Source organism: Diorhabda sublineata, chromosome X (genome assembly GCF_026230105.1).
Source record: "Diorhabda sublineata isolate icDioSubl1.1 chromosome X, icDioSubl1.1, whole genome shotgun sequence".
Classification (NCBI taxonomy): domain Eukaryota; kingdom Metazoa; phylum Arthropoda; class Insecta; order Coleoptera; family Chrysomelidae; genus Diorhabda; species Diorhabda sublineata.
The window spans coordinates 13,293,329-13,310,557 of record NC_079485.1 but is presented as its reverse complement, the minus strand read 5'-3'; the positions used below and the strand labels follow the sequence as shown (position 1 = coordinate 13,310,557).

The following is a 17,229-nucleotide window of genomic DNA, read 5'->3' as shown; positions in this document are numbered from 1 at the left end:
CACTTTGGTACCTTAGCGATGAACAATAATATTTTTTTGTATTCCAGAGTCACTACTCGGTTAAATCATGCGCATCTGTTTGTGGTCTGGGTACTGATAACTGCGTGATGGTACCTTCAGACGAATACGGTCGTATGATACCCCAGGAATTGGAAAAACTTATTATCGATAGAAGAGCTAAAGGGCACATCCCGTTCTTCGTGGCTTGTACCGCTGGTACTACCGTGTTAGGTGCTTTCGATCCCATCAATGACATCGCTGATATTTGTAAAAAGTACGGAATGTGGCTACATGTCGATGTAAGTATCTATTTATTTCACTTTTTAAATAAAGATATGTCTCTAATTTATAATACAGCAATGGGTTTCTAATCAGTTCTTCTTCTCAAAATTTGATTTCCATTCAAGTACTCGGATGATTGATGATTATTTTTTTTTACAGGCAGCTTGGGGTGGAGGACTTCTCCTTTCGAAAAAATATCGACATCCCCGTCTCTCCGGTATCGAGCGGTGAGTACAAGCTTTCTAAGTTAAATATCTATTGAAACTTCCTCTAATCCGGGGAGAGAGGGCAATAATAATTTCATTTTACTTTAAAGTACACCGCAATTAGGGCTCGACGGCGCCCTTATTAATTACCCTATCATTAATCACGGCACGACCTTCCGGGAAGCTAAGTGCAAATGGGACTTCACTGAAGGGGCGATTTTTTAAAATTTTCTCTTGTTTTTGGTGTGAATTGAATGATTTTAATGATAATAAAATATTTCTATCTTAACTCTAGCGTGTCTCCATCGATGTTCGTCAAGCTCCTTAAAATATCCATTACCATCACAGAGCCATTTTTTCAAGTCTGGGAACAGAAAATAATCCGAGGAAACTAAATCTGAAGAATAGGGTGCATAAAGTAGCAATTTAAACTTTAATTTATTATTTTTGGCCATTGCAATAACGGATGTGTGAGAAAATATATTGATGATTGATGAAACAACACTTTCTTCTTAACCAAATGCGGTGGTTTTTGCTTGATTTCTTTCCTCTAACACTGCATCATACTCGTCGTTGATAGTTTTTTCTTTTTCATTATAGTCAATGAAAATTATCCCACTCGTATTCCAAATAACCAGCGCCATAACCTTGTCTGCAGATGGAACGGTCTTTGCCTTCTTTGGAGCCGGTTCTCCGTTTTCAGTCCATTGTTTTGATTATTTTTCATTTCGAGCGTGAAATGATGGACTCACGTTTGATGCATTTCGCTTTATTTCTGCGAAACATTGCCAAACACTCCAAGGAAACATCATCTCAACGCTGCTTTTGTTGCATTGTGACACCATCTTGCGCACAGCTTTCTCATGTCGAAATTTTGAGTTAATATGCGATGTACTGCAATTTTTGAAATGCCTACTGTGTCTGATAGCTCAGGCACTTTCAGTAGACGATCATCCAGTGGATTTTCTCTAACATTTCTGGAGTTGTCACCTCATTTGGTCGACCACTGTGTTGCTGATCTTCCTATTTCGTACGGTCTCGTCTAAACTTTGCTAACCAAATATTTTCTGTTGCTAACGAAGGAACAGTCTCACCCAGAGTAGAACTCAGTTCAGCTTCTATATTAGTTGGGATAATGCCTTTCAAATAAACGATGACCAATTTTTGCACTGTTGACAAACTCACTATTGATGATTGTCAAACAAATACTCTTAGTACAAAATAATAATTTTTGGTAGCCTTTCAGGAACACTTGTCACTAAATCAATTAACGCGCTTTCGGCTAGTTTTCCTCCTTCTTTGAGCTCATCAATATGTTGGATTTCTGGTTTCTGAAGGTCATGCACTTCCCTTGTCATAATTTCTCGCAGGTCAGCTACAAATTTGTGTCAATTTAAAAATGGTAAACATTCTTTTTGATAAATAAAGCGATTATATTAAAGTTACCTGTCTTTGGAACAGTAAAGTCGAACAAGTAAAACGAAACTGGTCCTTGAGTGAAAATATGGAACCTGATGAGGAAAATACAGTCCAGCATTGAAGCAGATATGTTTTATGACCCCAAATTGAACAACTAATACTCAATTTAGAAATGACTGAATTAGAACTAAAGGCTTGGACAGCTTTCTTTTCTGTAATCTAGAATCTTCTCTGAAAATTATTATGGAACGTGTAGAAGACCTTCTGCTACATATAAAAAGTATAGGGTGCAATAAAAACATAAATTCCAATTTCTCCATAATTACCTGCATAGGTTTCCGGAAAATTTTAGATTTGAACAAAGAGCAGTGAGAGCTTATTCATCAGGGCTTACGCGTCACGGAAGAGCTTTACCAGAATGTATGGTATACAAATATGGTGTCTGTTTATTTTTGGTCTCTAATACTCCATTTTCGATGTCTTTAGATATATATTTCTTATTTGTTGGCAACTAACAGATAGACAGGATAAAAATTTAGAGGTTGCGGACATGGACTAAGTGAGGAGATCGTGCAGGATATCCAGATCATTTCGATTATAAAAGATTATGATTGTGCAAGTTAAGCAGTTTTTATCTATGAATATGAAGATGTTATAAAAGTCGATGTAGAAGTCAAAGTAAATCACTTTTAAATAAATTTGTGCTTTCAAAAATAGACTATTAGAAACCAAAAACGAGATTATGCTAAAAAGGAAATGTATTTAGCATAATTTTATGATCTCCTATCATCATATTTTGGTCAAAATAACCTACCCTTTCAATTGAAAATTGTCCTGTATATTTGAACCTACTTAAAGTACTTAAAACACGAAATATATTAAAGGCACTCATAATTATTAACTCAAAATCCGCTGACATACGATAATGGATGGAGTTTAAGTCAATAGAGAGTGTTTTACCCCCGAGTGCTTTCGACACTTTGATAGAGAGACGAGTATTTTTCGAGCCCCCGTAAGTAGTTTCTCGATGCAAATTGATGCACACTTTAGGGCTTAACCGGGATTTAAACGTGGGGAACCTTGATCCGATTATTGATTTTCCCCTACGGGGAACGGCGCGTGTGTTTAATGCCCTTACGCAACAAAAGAACAACAATGTATAGAGAAGAAAAAATAGAGAAGCCAAAGGATGATTTGGGGATTATTATCTGTGTGTTTATTTTTATTTACTTTGTTTTTGGGTATCGCCAATTGGCGTTTTATCTGTCCGGCATCAAATAATTTGAAAACGTGGAAAAAATTTCATTCTTCAGCTTCACAAATCACCCTGTAAATTAATAATGTTATGAAAAGTAATTAACTTTACAGTAGCCACATGATATCCTTCCTAGGGGAGTTAATATATAGTAAAAGAATGTAAAGCTCCTCATGATTCACCCTGTATAAAGTTTTGGTCCATAGTAATATGGTGTATGGTTACGTTAAAAGATAACGCTTACGTCTTATGTCGACTCAGTGATTAATGTAAATCGGGAATACAGGGTGGAAAATGAACAATATCTTCTGGGTTTATAATTACACTAAATACAATTTTACATAATTATATATACCCTCCTGTATACAATTATATAACTATATAACCATATACTTCATTATCTTACACGACTTGATAACTATTAATATATATTTTCTTTCATTGTCTCTATTTGGCACTCCTGAATGTACAATAACTCTCTTTTAGATGTTTAACGATATTATGAACGTAATTTCGATTTTATATTAACCTAGTCCTACGCGTAGGCTCAGCTTAGTTCATATTGACATTTTATGATCTTCGGGGTTAATAACCACACCGCGCAGTGGTTTGGGGTACTAGAACTAATCTGAATACCACGAGGAACGATTTCTCAAAGGTATAAAGACTGGCTTTCATTTGTGCAGTTGATATCATGGAATCTTGTCCAACAGCTGCACTAGAAGTGATTCTAGATCTAGTACTGGAAAGCATGGTAGTAAAAACGTCACTCAGAATGTTCAGAGATGGAATCATCAAAGAAAACCCGTTCCCAAACAATGACCAACCCTTGCAAGGAAGTTGTAACGAACAAGTTTAGCTTTGAAAAGAAGTTCGCCTTTTTTTATTTACATTTAATTCCTGAAACAATTTCTATCAAAAGTCATATCAATTTTCCGACTTTCATTAGGAAATTCTAACCAGGATAATCTCGTCGCAATAAAACAGCAAAATTAGATTCCTAATATTTTATTAATCAATAACTTAAAATCTACCATTAACACCTAATCCAACACTAGCTTGTGGTTTACCAGTACCGCCAGGTCCTCCGAAATGACGGTTATAACCAGCGGAAGCCCCCGCGTTCCAATTTTTTCCACCAGCGAAATTGTATCTACCCCCAGCTGAAACGTCAGTCCCATATCCTGGAGCTCTATTTGCTCCTACAAACGCCGATGAACCTGATGGTGTGTGGCTGTAGCTAACACTGCCACCAAATGAGTCGGGTTTGATACCGTGTGATCCCCAAGATTTACTAGCTCCTACGGTTGTGTCTACTCTATGTGGACCGTTACCGTACGTGCTGGAATGACCTAGGTTGACACCGCTTTGACTGGCGCCGACTTTCACTTCTCTGGAAAAAAAATATTTTCTCGAAATTCAGATGAACAACTTATCGATTGACATAAAGTAGGAGTTTAAATCTTTCAAATGAAACTTACCTTCTTTCTCTATGTAAAGGAACGACCAGGTACTCTTGACCTTCTTCATCTTCGACTATGTCCAAAGGGATAGCAGCGGAAATCGCTAAACAGAGCGCTAGTACAATGAAACTTTTCATTTTTGGTTTTCTTATGTGATAGTCTTGAAGTAACTGTTGAATATTGTTAGCAGTCGTCGGTATTTATATCATTCAGATAATGTATTGGGATTTACAATGTTCTGTAGAGAAAAGAAAGTACCGATACCGTTTGTTTATTTCTCGGAATAGTGGTTTTTGTTTATGTCAAACGCGAGCGTATTTATTTATGACTACTTTATTTATCCAGATCATTAAGAAATTAAATATCATTCAGTTTATTTGATAATTTGATGTGAATCACATTCTCCTTTAACTGAAATGTGAATTAAATATACATTCTACTGACATTTTTTAATAATTTTTTATCATTTTAAAGACATCGAAAGTTCAATCTAAGAAAAAATTAACTAAAAACAATTATTTGTTTAATATCTATCGCGGAACACCTGTCTATCCCATTTTGAAGGGGTTGAAATATCGATAGAAAACGAGTTAAAAATTTTTTGGGGATCTTCTTTTTCACACTACAAAGGTCATCATGAATTAAGTAACAAAAAATGAATTGTTGAAAGAAATTACAAAAAAGATTCAAAAGAGATTGTTCAAAATGATGCATTTACCGCAACGTCTCTCAACGGAAACGCAGGTCAGGCGAATCCTGTCAAGCTAAAAATTTGCTGGACAAAAAAAGCAGCATAAAAATCAAATTATTGAAAGAAATTCCTGTCTGTCCGCTTCAAATTCTTCTTCAATTGCATTTGGAAGTCTGAAAGGATGCGTGGTCCTCTTGCAATAATGGAGTTCTTGAAGAGGCCCTACAGGAAGAAATCACAGGATGTCAGGTGACTTGACCGTGCGAGCTACTCAACCAACCCACTTCTCCCTATCTATTCTCCAAAATGAACATACTTCCGCAGACAAAACGTGTAGTTCTGCTAAGCTCCATCTTCCATGAAATGACATGGATCGTCGTCCATTGGTCCACGTACATCTTCGAGAATTTCCAGATAACTTTGGCGCTCGTCACGTGATCCAGGAAACCTCCTGCATGGATACACATACCTCAGACAAGTCAATTTCTTCTTAAATGAAGACGTGATGATTCTGGTCGTTCTAGTACATGCCGATTAGCCCCGACTACAAAACGGAATGCTAGAACTGCGGATCATCTTACTGGATCTGGGATACCACTCGCCAAATTCCAATCTGCGATCGAAATCATCTTGAAGTGTGTGGAGGATACGCGGACGGTAAACTTATTAGCGCATGCATATCAGCATTCGGATAGTCGCACTGCAGATAAATTCAGCTGCTCAAATAACGCCGGCGCCACTATTTCCATATTTTCGTTAGTTGCTACTGATACCGGTAGTCCAGAGCACGGCGCGCCCGTTCTTAAGAATGAATTGTACGTCTTCAACACTGTTGAACGATTTGGTAGCGGTGAGTTCTAAAATGGTTGAAGTTTCGTACGCAGATACGACTTAACAAAAAACACTCTTCTGACAGCGTTGCAAGACTTATGACCATTGCCGGACTTATGCGGATTTTTCGATGTGTGTTGACTGACTTATGCCAAACTCTGTATAATGTATTTATAGACGAACTAAACAAAATTAGATTATTTCCCGGCAATCCAAAACAAATATGATTTTGATGAATTATAATTTGATTTGTTTTATCCCCATTTTTCACCCTGTATAATGTCCATGATTATGGTAGTGACTGAACAAAATATACTCGAATATTTGGATTTTCCATCTATTGGCATTGGAAAGAAATAAATATTTCCCATTTTTTTAGAATAATTATATTTTTTTTGGATGTGTCCTTTCCTGAAATTTTTTTTTTGATTTAATTTTTCGTATAATTAAATTTTTATTATACGCGAAAAATTCCTACACAAGGTGTCCCATACGACGAGTTAAGACTATTTGTATATCGCAAATTACTTTTAAAATATTTTCAAAGATGGCCTGTAACTTTGTTATTTCAAATAGAACACCCTGTATATTAATACATTTTTGAAATCTAGGTAAAATTTTAGTATACTTTTGGCAAAAAACTTTTTTCGGCAAATGCATAATTTTTGAGTTATTGATTTTTTTCTAAAAAAAATTTGACCATTGCAGACCCTTATAAATAATTTTTTCACGAGGATTCCCTTAAAGATATGAAAATGGCTTAATATATGGATAACGCTAAGGTTTAGGTATAGGAAATTATACATGAATGCTTTAAAAACCGGGTGGTTCTAGTTAAAAAAAATAGAGAAATTTGATATTTATGAAGCTAAACTTTGGACACTTTTTATACACACCCTGTATGAAATGAAAAAATTTTCAACATAGATGCAAATACGTCTGACCTTGCTAAAAGCAACCGAACAGAAACTATTTTCGTATTTTTAAGGGTAATCTCATAAAAAAATAATTTATAAGGGTCTGCAAAGGTCAATTTTGTTTTAAGAAAAAATCAATAACTCAAAAAGTATGTATTTTTCGAAAAAACTTTTTGGACAATATATACTAAAATTTCACGTAGATTTCAAAAATGTAGTAATATATCGGGTGTTCTATTTGAAATAAGAAAGTTACAGTCGGTAGAAAATATTTTAGTCAAAAACATCGTATCCGAAAACCCAAACGTAGAAATTTTCATGATCCTACTATAAATATTTTGCCAGATATAGATAGTTTCAACTCGTCGTAGAACACCTTGTATATATACAGCTAGTACTTTCTTTATTTTCACATTTCCTTTCCATAAACGTGTACAATGTAGATTTTATAATAAAAATCTTCACAACAACTTTCACCCTGTGTAATTCCCTTAAATATAGAATTTGCAAAAATCCAAATATGGTCAATCAATAGTAGAATATTTTATTATAGGAAAAAGTAGAGGAGAACCCCATATCTCCCATTGTCTAAGAAATATTTAATTTTTTATGAGAAACTGTAAAAATATTTTCCAATTTCTTTCAAAATCGGGAAAATTTTAACTTTGAAGTCTTATAATTCGGTTTGGATGGTGTCTGAACAATTCTATAACATCTTTTCAGATATTCAAAACATTCTTTTTCCAAGACATAGACGTACGTATCCCATAGACGTACACATTTCAAAGTACGTGCCACAAAAAGGGTTCCTCCAAGCAATATGTACTAAATTTTCTAAAACACCAAAAATTCAGACAATATTTTACATAACCTCATAAAATTTTTGTTAATTCCAAAACTTTCATACATACACATTTCAACTATAAGTCATACGATAGTGAAAACATGGATCTAAATCACTGTTATAATTAGTTCTGTTTACATTCGTTATTTGTGTATACTATACAGGGTCAAAGTTATAAATATATTTTTCAACATTTCAAGAGATCTGACTATGAGGGTTAGAAAGAAGAAATTAAGCACAAATTATACATCATATTTTATTCTTATCATAACAAATTATAATATCATTAATGAAACCTAGATTCTCCATTCAAAAACACTTGCCCTTCGGGCTTACCAGTACCACCAGGTCCTGGTGCATAATTGACCAGTCAGATCGACGTTGTAATTTTTCCCTTCAGCTATACTGTATTTCAATCCAGCAGACACGTCAGTACCATAACTTGGAATTTTACTCGCAACAAAAACTGTGGATCCTGAAGGTTTATGTGTGTAAAGCGTCTCTAAACGAATCAGATTTAAGTCCGTGTGAATTTCAAGTTTTCGACGCGTCGATTTGGTGATGATCGTTGTCTCAAATCGTTTCTTTTTGTCCCAACGAGTAACCAGCTTGATTTGCGCCCCATGTTAAGTCTCTGAAATAAAAATAATTCACGAAAACCCTCTAATTGAATTGAGTGCAATCGCTAAGTATTCTTGATCAATTTTATCTTGAAATATATTAATCGGTGGAGAAAAAGCCACGGAAATTAATTGAACAGTTTATAGATGTTATCAAAGTGTGAAATTAAATTGATATTTCACTTTATTTTGATATAAAGAAATAGGATTATTCGTTACTGGGAATTACTTATTACTAAACATTGAAAAAGAGATAAGGTTTGTTTATATTCATAAAATTATGTTTATATAGAAAAGATAAAACTGAGATCTTAACAAACCGGTAAATTTGAAAAAACGCTTATAAATAAATTGTTATTGATTTATGAAAGATGTTTTAAAAAGAACCACCCACCCTCTATAGAAAATATATGCAGTCACGTCAAACTTATTTTTAAAGACACAATCCCTTATAAGCCAATATTTCAACCACCTCTTTAAATATATCAAATACGAGAGTTGTTTGGAAAGTTTAGGATCTACTTCTAACATTACAGAAACATTTAAAGATTTGTTTTCAGTTAATATAGTTTTTCTGATTTAGATAAATATTCTACTGCACCAACTTTGTTAAACTTTTTTACGAACTTAATTACACTAGATCTTGTTATGGGATTTCGGTTAGGATATACATTATTAAAGAATATTCAAATTGAGCGAGTGTATTCTATCTAAATGTAGAATATTCGTTGTAACTTTACATACTGTAAATGTAGCTTTAACTATAAATTATGGCATTTAGGTATATAGAATAACTGACAACAATGGAAATACTACCATAATACCGGTCGTATCATAAGACTTTTAAGCATAAAAATTCATAAAAATCGCTTAAGCCGTTTCCGAGATAATTGAGGCGTTCCATACATAAAACTCACTCTGTATATATCAATACGCATGCGTGGAGAAATTCTCACTGAAGTTTTGACCATTATATCGGTCAAATCGGTTATATCGGTCGGAAAAATGATAGTGAGCGTGGTCACCAAGGTGAAACAGTAACTTTACACATAATTGCTTATTGAGGTGAAGAGATGAATTAGAAAAAAGGGACCGATCGAAAAAAAATAAAGTGCTAAATTCAGAATTGTATTGACTTTTTCCTGATTCCTTAAAGTTTCGTCAGACGATGACATTAGTGTATACTTAAGCGTTTATTTTGATTGGAAAGACAGTAACTGTTATTTGGAAGGCTCAGAAAGGTTATAGCCCCGATGGAATACATAAAATAATTTAAAAGGAGTCTTCATCGAAAACTTTCCAGACAAACCTTGTACTTCAACTTTTTCAACAGCTCGCGATAAATCTAGTGATAATTGAGTTCAAATAGACAATTAAATGTTGAATAAATCCCCACGCCAAAATCTAAATTCACAACTTGGTTTTTTTCGATTCCGCTCAACTAGATACATCTTTCTCATTGGAAATCCTGAATCATGTCATATGTCTCCACAATATCTCTCACAACATATCGTGTATTATACTGAACACACTACCACTACACCAACACTCACAATTACACCGTCTGACGCGCGTTTCGACGAGACTGAAGACTGTTTACACCATTACTATAGTGTAGTGACGGGATAGTCAAATGACATTTGCTTGTACATAGAAGCAGTATTTACCTTTCACTTAGGAAGCAGTAAATTCAGAATGTCAGAGGCCTGTCATTGTAGTAACATAACAAGAATTATTGAATATCTGGAAAACACTATTTTATGACATTGGTGCTTATCTAAACTCTATTTGATAAAGTGATAGAGAATGTAGTGTATCGATATCTATTAATTCAATTTATTGGGAGTTGCTGAAACAATTTGTCTTATTTCCAGAGCTGATTCCGTCACTTGGAATCCCCATAAACTAATGGGGGCTTTGCTGCAGTGCTCGACTATTCATTTCAAAGAAGATGTAAGTTTCCCACACATATTTTTCAATATTTTTTTTAGTGAGAAACTTTCGGCACCTTGTTTCATTATAAATAGGATCGAAGCTAGCGCAAGGAGCTGGATTGGGCATTTGTGGACCACTAAATAACACTCACTATTTATGAGGTAGAGCAGCTAACAATAAAAGAATGTGTCTAAGAGTATTTGGATACAATCTAAAAAGCACAATCACATTCTCTCGTAATTAGCCAAGCGACCTTGAAGGAAAGCTATTGAGTGCACGTCCAAACTAGTGTGGGAGTGCAAACAAACTCTAAAAGCATTAACTAACAAAAACAAAGAACCCCTAACGAGAAACAGACAGCATTGCCAGAAAAAAGGCAACGACTCCAAACCTACAACCAGAACCCAACTGTGGTAGGTAAAGATTCACAACCATACAAGCTAAGAAGTCTCGTGATGACATGACATTAAACTAGTTGGTGGTCTTCTAGCACAAAACCTCTAAAGTGCAATGAGATGTAGAGTCTTCTAGATATAGGTGCAGAGTGACTGGGATAGTTAAACGACTCCCCGACCAATCTACCAATCATTATAAATAATAGAATGATCAACTTTTTGTTTGGTGAAATTGTTTTAATAGATTAGGAATGACAAAAGTAGCTGTATCGAAATTGATATTAATGATTCTTTTAAGGGTCTCTTGATGAGCTGCAATCAAATGGCTGCTGATTATTTATTCATGCAGGACAAATTGTACGATATCAGATATGATACAGGAGACAAAGTAATCCAATGTGGACGCCATAACGATATTTTCAAGCTTTGGTTGCAATGGAGAGCGAAGGTAAATTTCTTTAATGCTCTATTTTCTAAATAATTTTCAATTTAATTCATTCTGTATTATATTACTACTCTATGCGTTACTTTGTTCAGTTTTGTTTATGTATTTGAGTATTGATTCAAAAAAAATTGTGATATGTGACCAGTAATACATGAAATTACTTATAATCAAACGTTTTTTAGTTGAACTGTTATAGATACAATTTTGTATATTCATAATATCGGATTATGAAGTATTGAATTGAAAAAATATAGAAAGTGAATTGAAAAAATTCTTCCCCAGGTGAGGCTCGAACTCACAACCCCGGCATTGCTCACAACTACTGTCTTATAAGTACCGTGCGCTAACCAATTGCGCCACTGGGGATATGACACGTTGATTTCCGGGACATATTCCCAATAAAACAAACCTAATTAAAAATTTCATAGATAAATGAAATTATTTTTAAATGTATTAAATATGATATGATAGATTGATTTCCGAGACATATCTTCAGAAAAATGTTGATATTTATACTTTAATATGTAATAAATTAATTTATTATCGTTTTTCTCATTCTTTAGGGCGACGAAGGTTTTGAACAACTGATAGACAGATTGATGGAGCTAACCGAATATATGGTCAAACGCATCAAAGAACAACCCGATAAGTACTATCTGATCATGGAACCGGAATTGGTAAACGTTTGTTTCTGGTACATACCAAAACGATTAAGAAATGAACCTCACGGCCCTGCAAGAGAAAAGAAATTGGGAGAGGTAAATTAAAAAAGATTTTGTTTGAAAAACGTTGTTTTCATAAAAGTCGAAAGTTAATTGTAAATTAGGTATGCAACACTTTTAACGTCTGCGTCAGTTCGAGAGACATATTTTTTTAAATTGATTTGACATATGACATATGACGTATGACAAGAAACGAAATTTTTATTATAGATGTGTCCACGTCTAAAAGCCAAAATGATGGAAGAAGGAACTTTGATGACCGGATATCAACCTGACGACAGAAGACCGAATTTTTATAGAAACATTATTTCTTCGGCAGCCGTTACGGAAAAGGATATCGACTTTTTATTGGCCGAAATGGATAGACTGGGTCACGATATGTAAAAGTCTCCAATTAAAAACAAATATTTCTAGTTTTTATTCCCTGTAGGCACGTTATTGTTGAGTTTATGGAACCTCTTCAACCAAACCAATCCAATTTAACCAAATTTCGTGTATACTGAATTTTCTCCTTATTCCCATAGGAATTGAAGGTTTTCTTATAAAATTATGTTACAGATAGTCACTTTTTTTGCGTATAGTTATTTAAATATGGCGCCAAGTCAATTATAAATTAGATTTTCGATAATTGTATTTGTAGGTGAGTCAATTGATAGCATTTTATAGAATTTGGTGAAAATTTGGTCTAAATGTGATGTGTTTAAAAAAAATCAAAATTCACTCTCATCCTAACTGTAAAATTTTTAAATGTGTAATATATTCAAAGAAAAAAATTATAGAAATGTACGTATGTTAGAAAATCTACTACCAAACAATTTTTAATCGAGTTAATAAAGCAATGCGAATCCTGTCGACTGCGCCAATTACATAAAATCGTTACCTAAGGTTGTTTGGTAGTGAAATAGGACTTACCCATATTAGGCTGTACTTCTAAATGGTGAAAATGTGTAGCTGACGCAATAATTCAAATGTATAGAAAATTTCGTTATCATCATAAATTTTATTCGTGCTTAAAATTGGCGGGTATATAGATACCTTCCAAAAAAAAGGTGATCCTAAATATTTATTAAATGTATATTTATATACAAATTGTTAACATTTTACAGGGTGTACCATAAATTAAAGGAATATCAGATAATTGAGATACAACTCTTTGAGACAGCATCTTCAAAACACAATAATTTTCTGAAATTCTAATAGGTTTGTGACGTTTCACCATCCTGTATTTCGAAGTAATAATTTCTGTCACACCCTGTATGTATAAAACATATTTCTATTTATAAAATGTTAATTTGTTGATACAGGTTTTGAGGTATTATATTGTTTAATGATATATTTTTTTATACAGAATGGATAAAAAATTATAATTATTCGTTTTGAATATTTGATATCAGGTCTACAAATATATCAGTTTATCCCAGCATCCAGATGTCGTCAGATCAATTTCAACTTTACAATGTTTGGTTGATTTTTATCTATAAATTCTTGAAATAAAGTCAAAATGTATTCCCATCTTGACCCTTCATTATTAAGCCAATTAATTTTTACAACTACGATCTTAATAGCTCGATCAACCATGTAAAGTTTCCGCTACCTCATGTTTTGAAATTTCTACTAAGTCTATCAACAATCTTCTTCTACTGTGTCCAGAAACGATGTCATCATCATGGAACTATTCTGAAATGGGTAAATCATCATCCTAAGAAACGAAATTTTGAAAAATCCACTGCTGGTCGTCTTTGCTACATGTACTAATTATTTTGTTCCATTTTGGAAACGTTGCACAGATATTTATCTCCTCTTATAGGCTCTGAAGTTAAGACAAATTCGTCACTTGTTCGTAGCAATTACTAAATTGTAGTTTTGTGGACGATGTTTTGAAACTAATTAGATTCGTTGTAGTCCACAGAATTGGTGTTTCGCCTTAAATATGTTTGATTTATACATCGTTCCGGTTTTTAAAGACCTCTAACCATCAATTACTGCCAGAAAATGATACGGAGCTAATTTGGAATTTTCGAAATTTGGTTCGCTTTTAGAAATATTATTATACTGTGTACCTGCTCAATCCGTATCGAGAATCCTGGTTTGTGGGTTAGAAAACAAAGTCAAATGTTTGTGAAAAAACGCGTCAAATTCTATTCCATCCTGATAAAATGTCTGGTTTATACAGGGTATTGAATTATAGAGTCCTAATTGTAGAGGCAAACATCGAAAAAATAATATAAATCGGTTCTCATTCAACTAGGTTCGAAAAATGTCATTAACATAGACAAAGATTGAAAAAGGTCGAGACCTCATTGGAATTCTCACCCCACTTAACCATACTTCACTTTTCGAACACCCCCCATAAATTTAATCTCGAAAAACTGACTATTTTCAAGCAATCATTGTAGTTCCACTTTTCGAATACACCCCAAAAAAAAACTAGATATTCTCAAGCACTTATTTCAACTAAACTTTTCGAAAAAAAAATAATAAAAAACTGGCCATTTTCAAAAATTATCTTTGTTATACTATTTGAGCGCACTCAATAGACTGGCCATTTTCAAGCGAACATTTCAGTTATACTTTTTGAATGCACCCTATAAATTCGTTCTCGAAAAACTGGCTATTTTCAAGCGGTTTTATCAGCTACATTCTCAGAACACACCCTATAAATTAGATATCGAAAAACTGGGCTATTTTTAAGCGGTTATCTTTTTTATAATTTTTGAACGCACCCCGTAAGTATGATCAAGAAAAACTGAATCTTGTCAAGGGGCTAACATGCTCTGTAAGTTAAATGTTCATTGCAGGGTTAAAAATAACAAAAAAAAATACCGAAAAATGCATGAATCACAATAATATTGTAACAGTGATTAACCTTGAATAACAAAACGATTCTATGTTAATTTCGACGAATGTATGCAGATGACTTGACATTGAATTGTACGAATAATATAACTTGATGGAATATTTTGTATAAATATAGTTTCTACATATATGTAATACTTCTTAAAGGACGGTTTCTGTAAGTGAAAGCTGTTCTAACTAAGGAAGACAGAATGATAACGCTTTCTCTATCCTTCGAGGTTCCAGATCGGTTCTGTGCTTTCTCAAGCATGCGCAGTATAGATAAAGTGTCTTGAACGAGAGAGAAAATGAATCTTGTCAACACCGTAACGTAGAGACGTTTTTTCCCATACCAACTGCCCAAATATGGAAGATTACATATATGAGTTTCTACAGAATTTTGATTTTAAATTAATTGAATAGAAATATATATATACAATTCAATTAGAAAGTATTTATATACATATATGTTTAAATGATTTGATGCTTCTAATATACAGGGTAATTCGTTAATCGTCCTAAATAATGTCCCAAAAAATCTTTAATTTGTAAAATATTGGAATGCGATGTTTCGATATCTCACATTCGAAATCAATTTTTAGGTTTTTGAAAATTAATTTACATCATTTTTGAGATATTACAAAAGTATGAAGGTGAAAAATTACTAATATATCGATTAATTTAGGAAAAACTAGCAATGAAATTGAATTTTCCTTAGAGTGTTCTTGTTTTGAATTGGGAGATTGAAAAAAAATTAGATGTGGGACAATCTGTATATTAGAAAGTGGATTGATCTATTTCTTGTTATTATTTATTTAGAGCGAGTATAAACCTGTTACTACTGCCAACATTTTTAATGTTTAAAAATTGTTTAAATATTATGTAATGTTGATAAATAATTTCTGTTATATATTCATTATTTATATTTTCGAAATTTTTATAAAGGAAATCCCGTAAATAAGTACAATGAATTTTAGTAGATATTATAAAAAAAATAATATCTCCATAGGGGAATTTTCTTTTGTTTCCTCAGTTACTTAAATACAGAAGGGTCAAAAATACAAGGTGTCTAGAGACTATTGGAATCACGAATTTGATGAGAATTATGGACGAGCTCAAAGGTTTGGTCAAAAAATTGGTAATCATGCGCCTCGCTATTTCCAAAAAAAATCTCAATCGTGGGAAAAGCTCACCAAACAGTTAGTAACTGCTTTTTGGTGATTTAAATAGAAAATTCAAAAAGAAAATGATTCACTGATGATTTAGAACCATTTTCTGAGTAACTTATTCACGAGAAACCCTGTATCCTTTTATTGATAACAACAAAATTATAATCCAGCAAATTGAAATCATGAATTACAACTTAGATGTATCTAATGTGGGAAAAAATCTAATAATCACGGTTTTCCCGACGCCACTGAGTAACTGCTTCGTCAAACATCACCAAGAAAACAGCAGAGATCTACTCAAGTCCTGCCCACTTCGCTAAAAGGCTTAAGTACCTCGAAGGAGTACTAACACCTTGGGAAGTGGGACTCCAAAAAGATAGTTTGCTTTGAGAGGTGTTTGCGTATTTTGGTAAAACTTCAATATCCACGGTTTTCCCGACACCATTGACTAGCTGCTTCATCAAATATCACTTTGGAAACACCAGAATATCTACTTAAGTCCTGCCCATTTCGCTAAATGGCTTAAGTACCTCGAAAGAGTACTAACACCTTGGAAAGTGGGACTCCAAAAAGATAGTTCGCTTTGAGAGGATTTTGCGTATTTTGTACAAAATATCTTCTAGATATAAATGCAGAGTGACTTTAAAATCAAAAAGACTCCTCAAACAATATACAAATAATAATCAGTGGCAACTAAATCTGGAGAATATAGTGGACATAGAAACGATTATATTATTAAACCGTGGTTGTTGGTTTTCTCCTTTTATTGGTTCACCTCAAATTGTTGAATTTAGTTAATTTGTAGGATAATTGATAGATTAATAAATATATATGGCTTCCAATCACAAACCATCGAATTGTAATAAATGTGTATATGAAATTATAAAGAGAATATTAACAAATATTATTCAAACAGTTGATTTGTGTTTTATATACAATTCCCCTAAGCAAATTATTCCTTTTACATCCACAAAAACATTGTTCAAAGGTCGAACTGATTGTATTTTCTTCTTTTTCTATACTATTAAATTTTGTCTCTCCAACGATGATTGAAAGACTGAGCGCGGAATCAAAACCAACACATCAACTATGATCTCTTCCAAAAACAAATTACAATGAGCTTCTCTTCATTGTTCAAAACTTAACGTCAAAAGTAGGACTTTTCTTCATTTTCCTCGTAAACTACGAGTTTTATCCCGA

The 17,229-nt window shown here is 33.3% G+C and overlaps 2 protein-coding genes and 1 non-coding gene across 3 annotated transcripts in view; 1 reads left to right on the top strand and 2 right to left on the bottom strand.

The window, feature by feature from the left end:
• The window catches only part of LOC130451205 (glutamate decarboxylase), a 55,169-nt gene extending 38,650 nt beyond the window's left edge, over nucleotides 1-16,519 (top strand). Inside the window, exons 6-11 of the mRNA XM_056790071.1 lie at nucleotides 48-299; nucleotides 442-509; nucleotides 10,403-10,481; nucleotides 11,157-11,306; nucleotides 11,867-12,061; nucleotides 12,236-16,519. Coding sequence (XP_056646049.1) covers nucleotides 48-299; nucleotides 442-509; nucleotides 10,403-10,481; nucleotides 11,157-11,306; nucleotides 11,867-12,061; nucleotides 12,236-12,409 — 918 coding nt within the window. The 3' untranslated portion in view covers nucleotides 12,410-16,519. The remainder of the gene's footprint in view (nucleotides 1-47; nucleotides 300-441; nucleotides 510-10,402; nucleotides 10,482-11,156; nucleotides 11,307-11,866; nucleotides 12,062-12,235) is intronic.
• On the bottom strand, nucleotides 4,155-4,803 carry LOC130451208 (uncharacterized). Its single transcript, XM_056790073.1, has 2 exons — nucleotides 4,644-4,803; nucleotides 4,155-4,555 (listed from the first exon to the last, which is right to left on the bottom strand). Exons 1-2 carry the CDS (start codon nucleotides 4,760-4,762, stop codon nucleotides 4,186-4,188), a joined length of 489 nt encoding a protein of 162 aa, XP_056646051.1. The 5' UTR covers nucleotides 4,763-4,803; the 3' UTR covers nucleotides 4,155-4,185.
• Trnai-uau (transfer RNA isoleucine (anticodon UAU)) lies at nucleotides 11,578-11,669 on the bottom strand. The gene is given in 2 exon segments: nucleotides 11,578-11,613; nucleotides 11,632-11,669. It is a non-coding gene; the product is annotated as a tRNA-Ile (tRNA).
• Nucleotides 16,520-17,229: the final 710 nt, after the last annotated feature.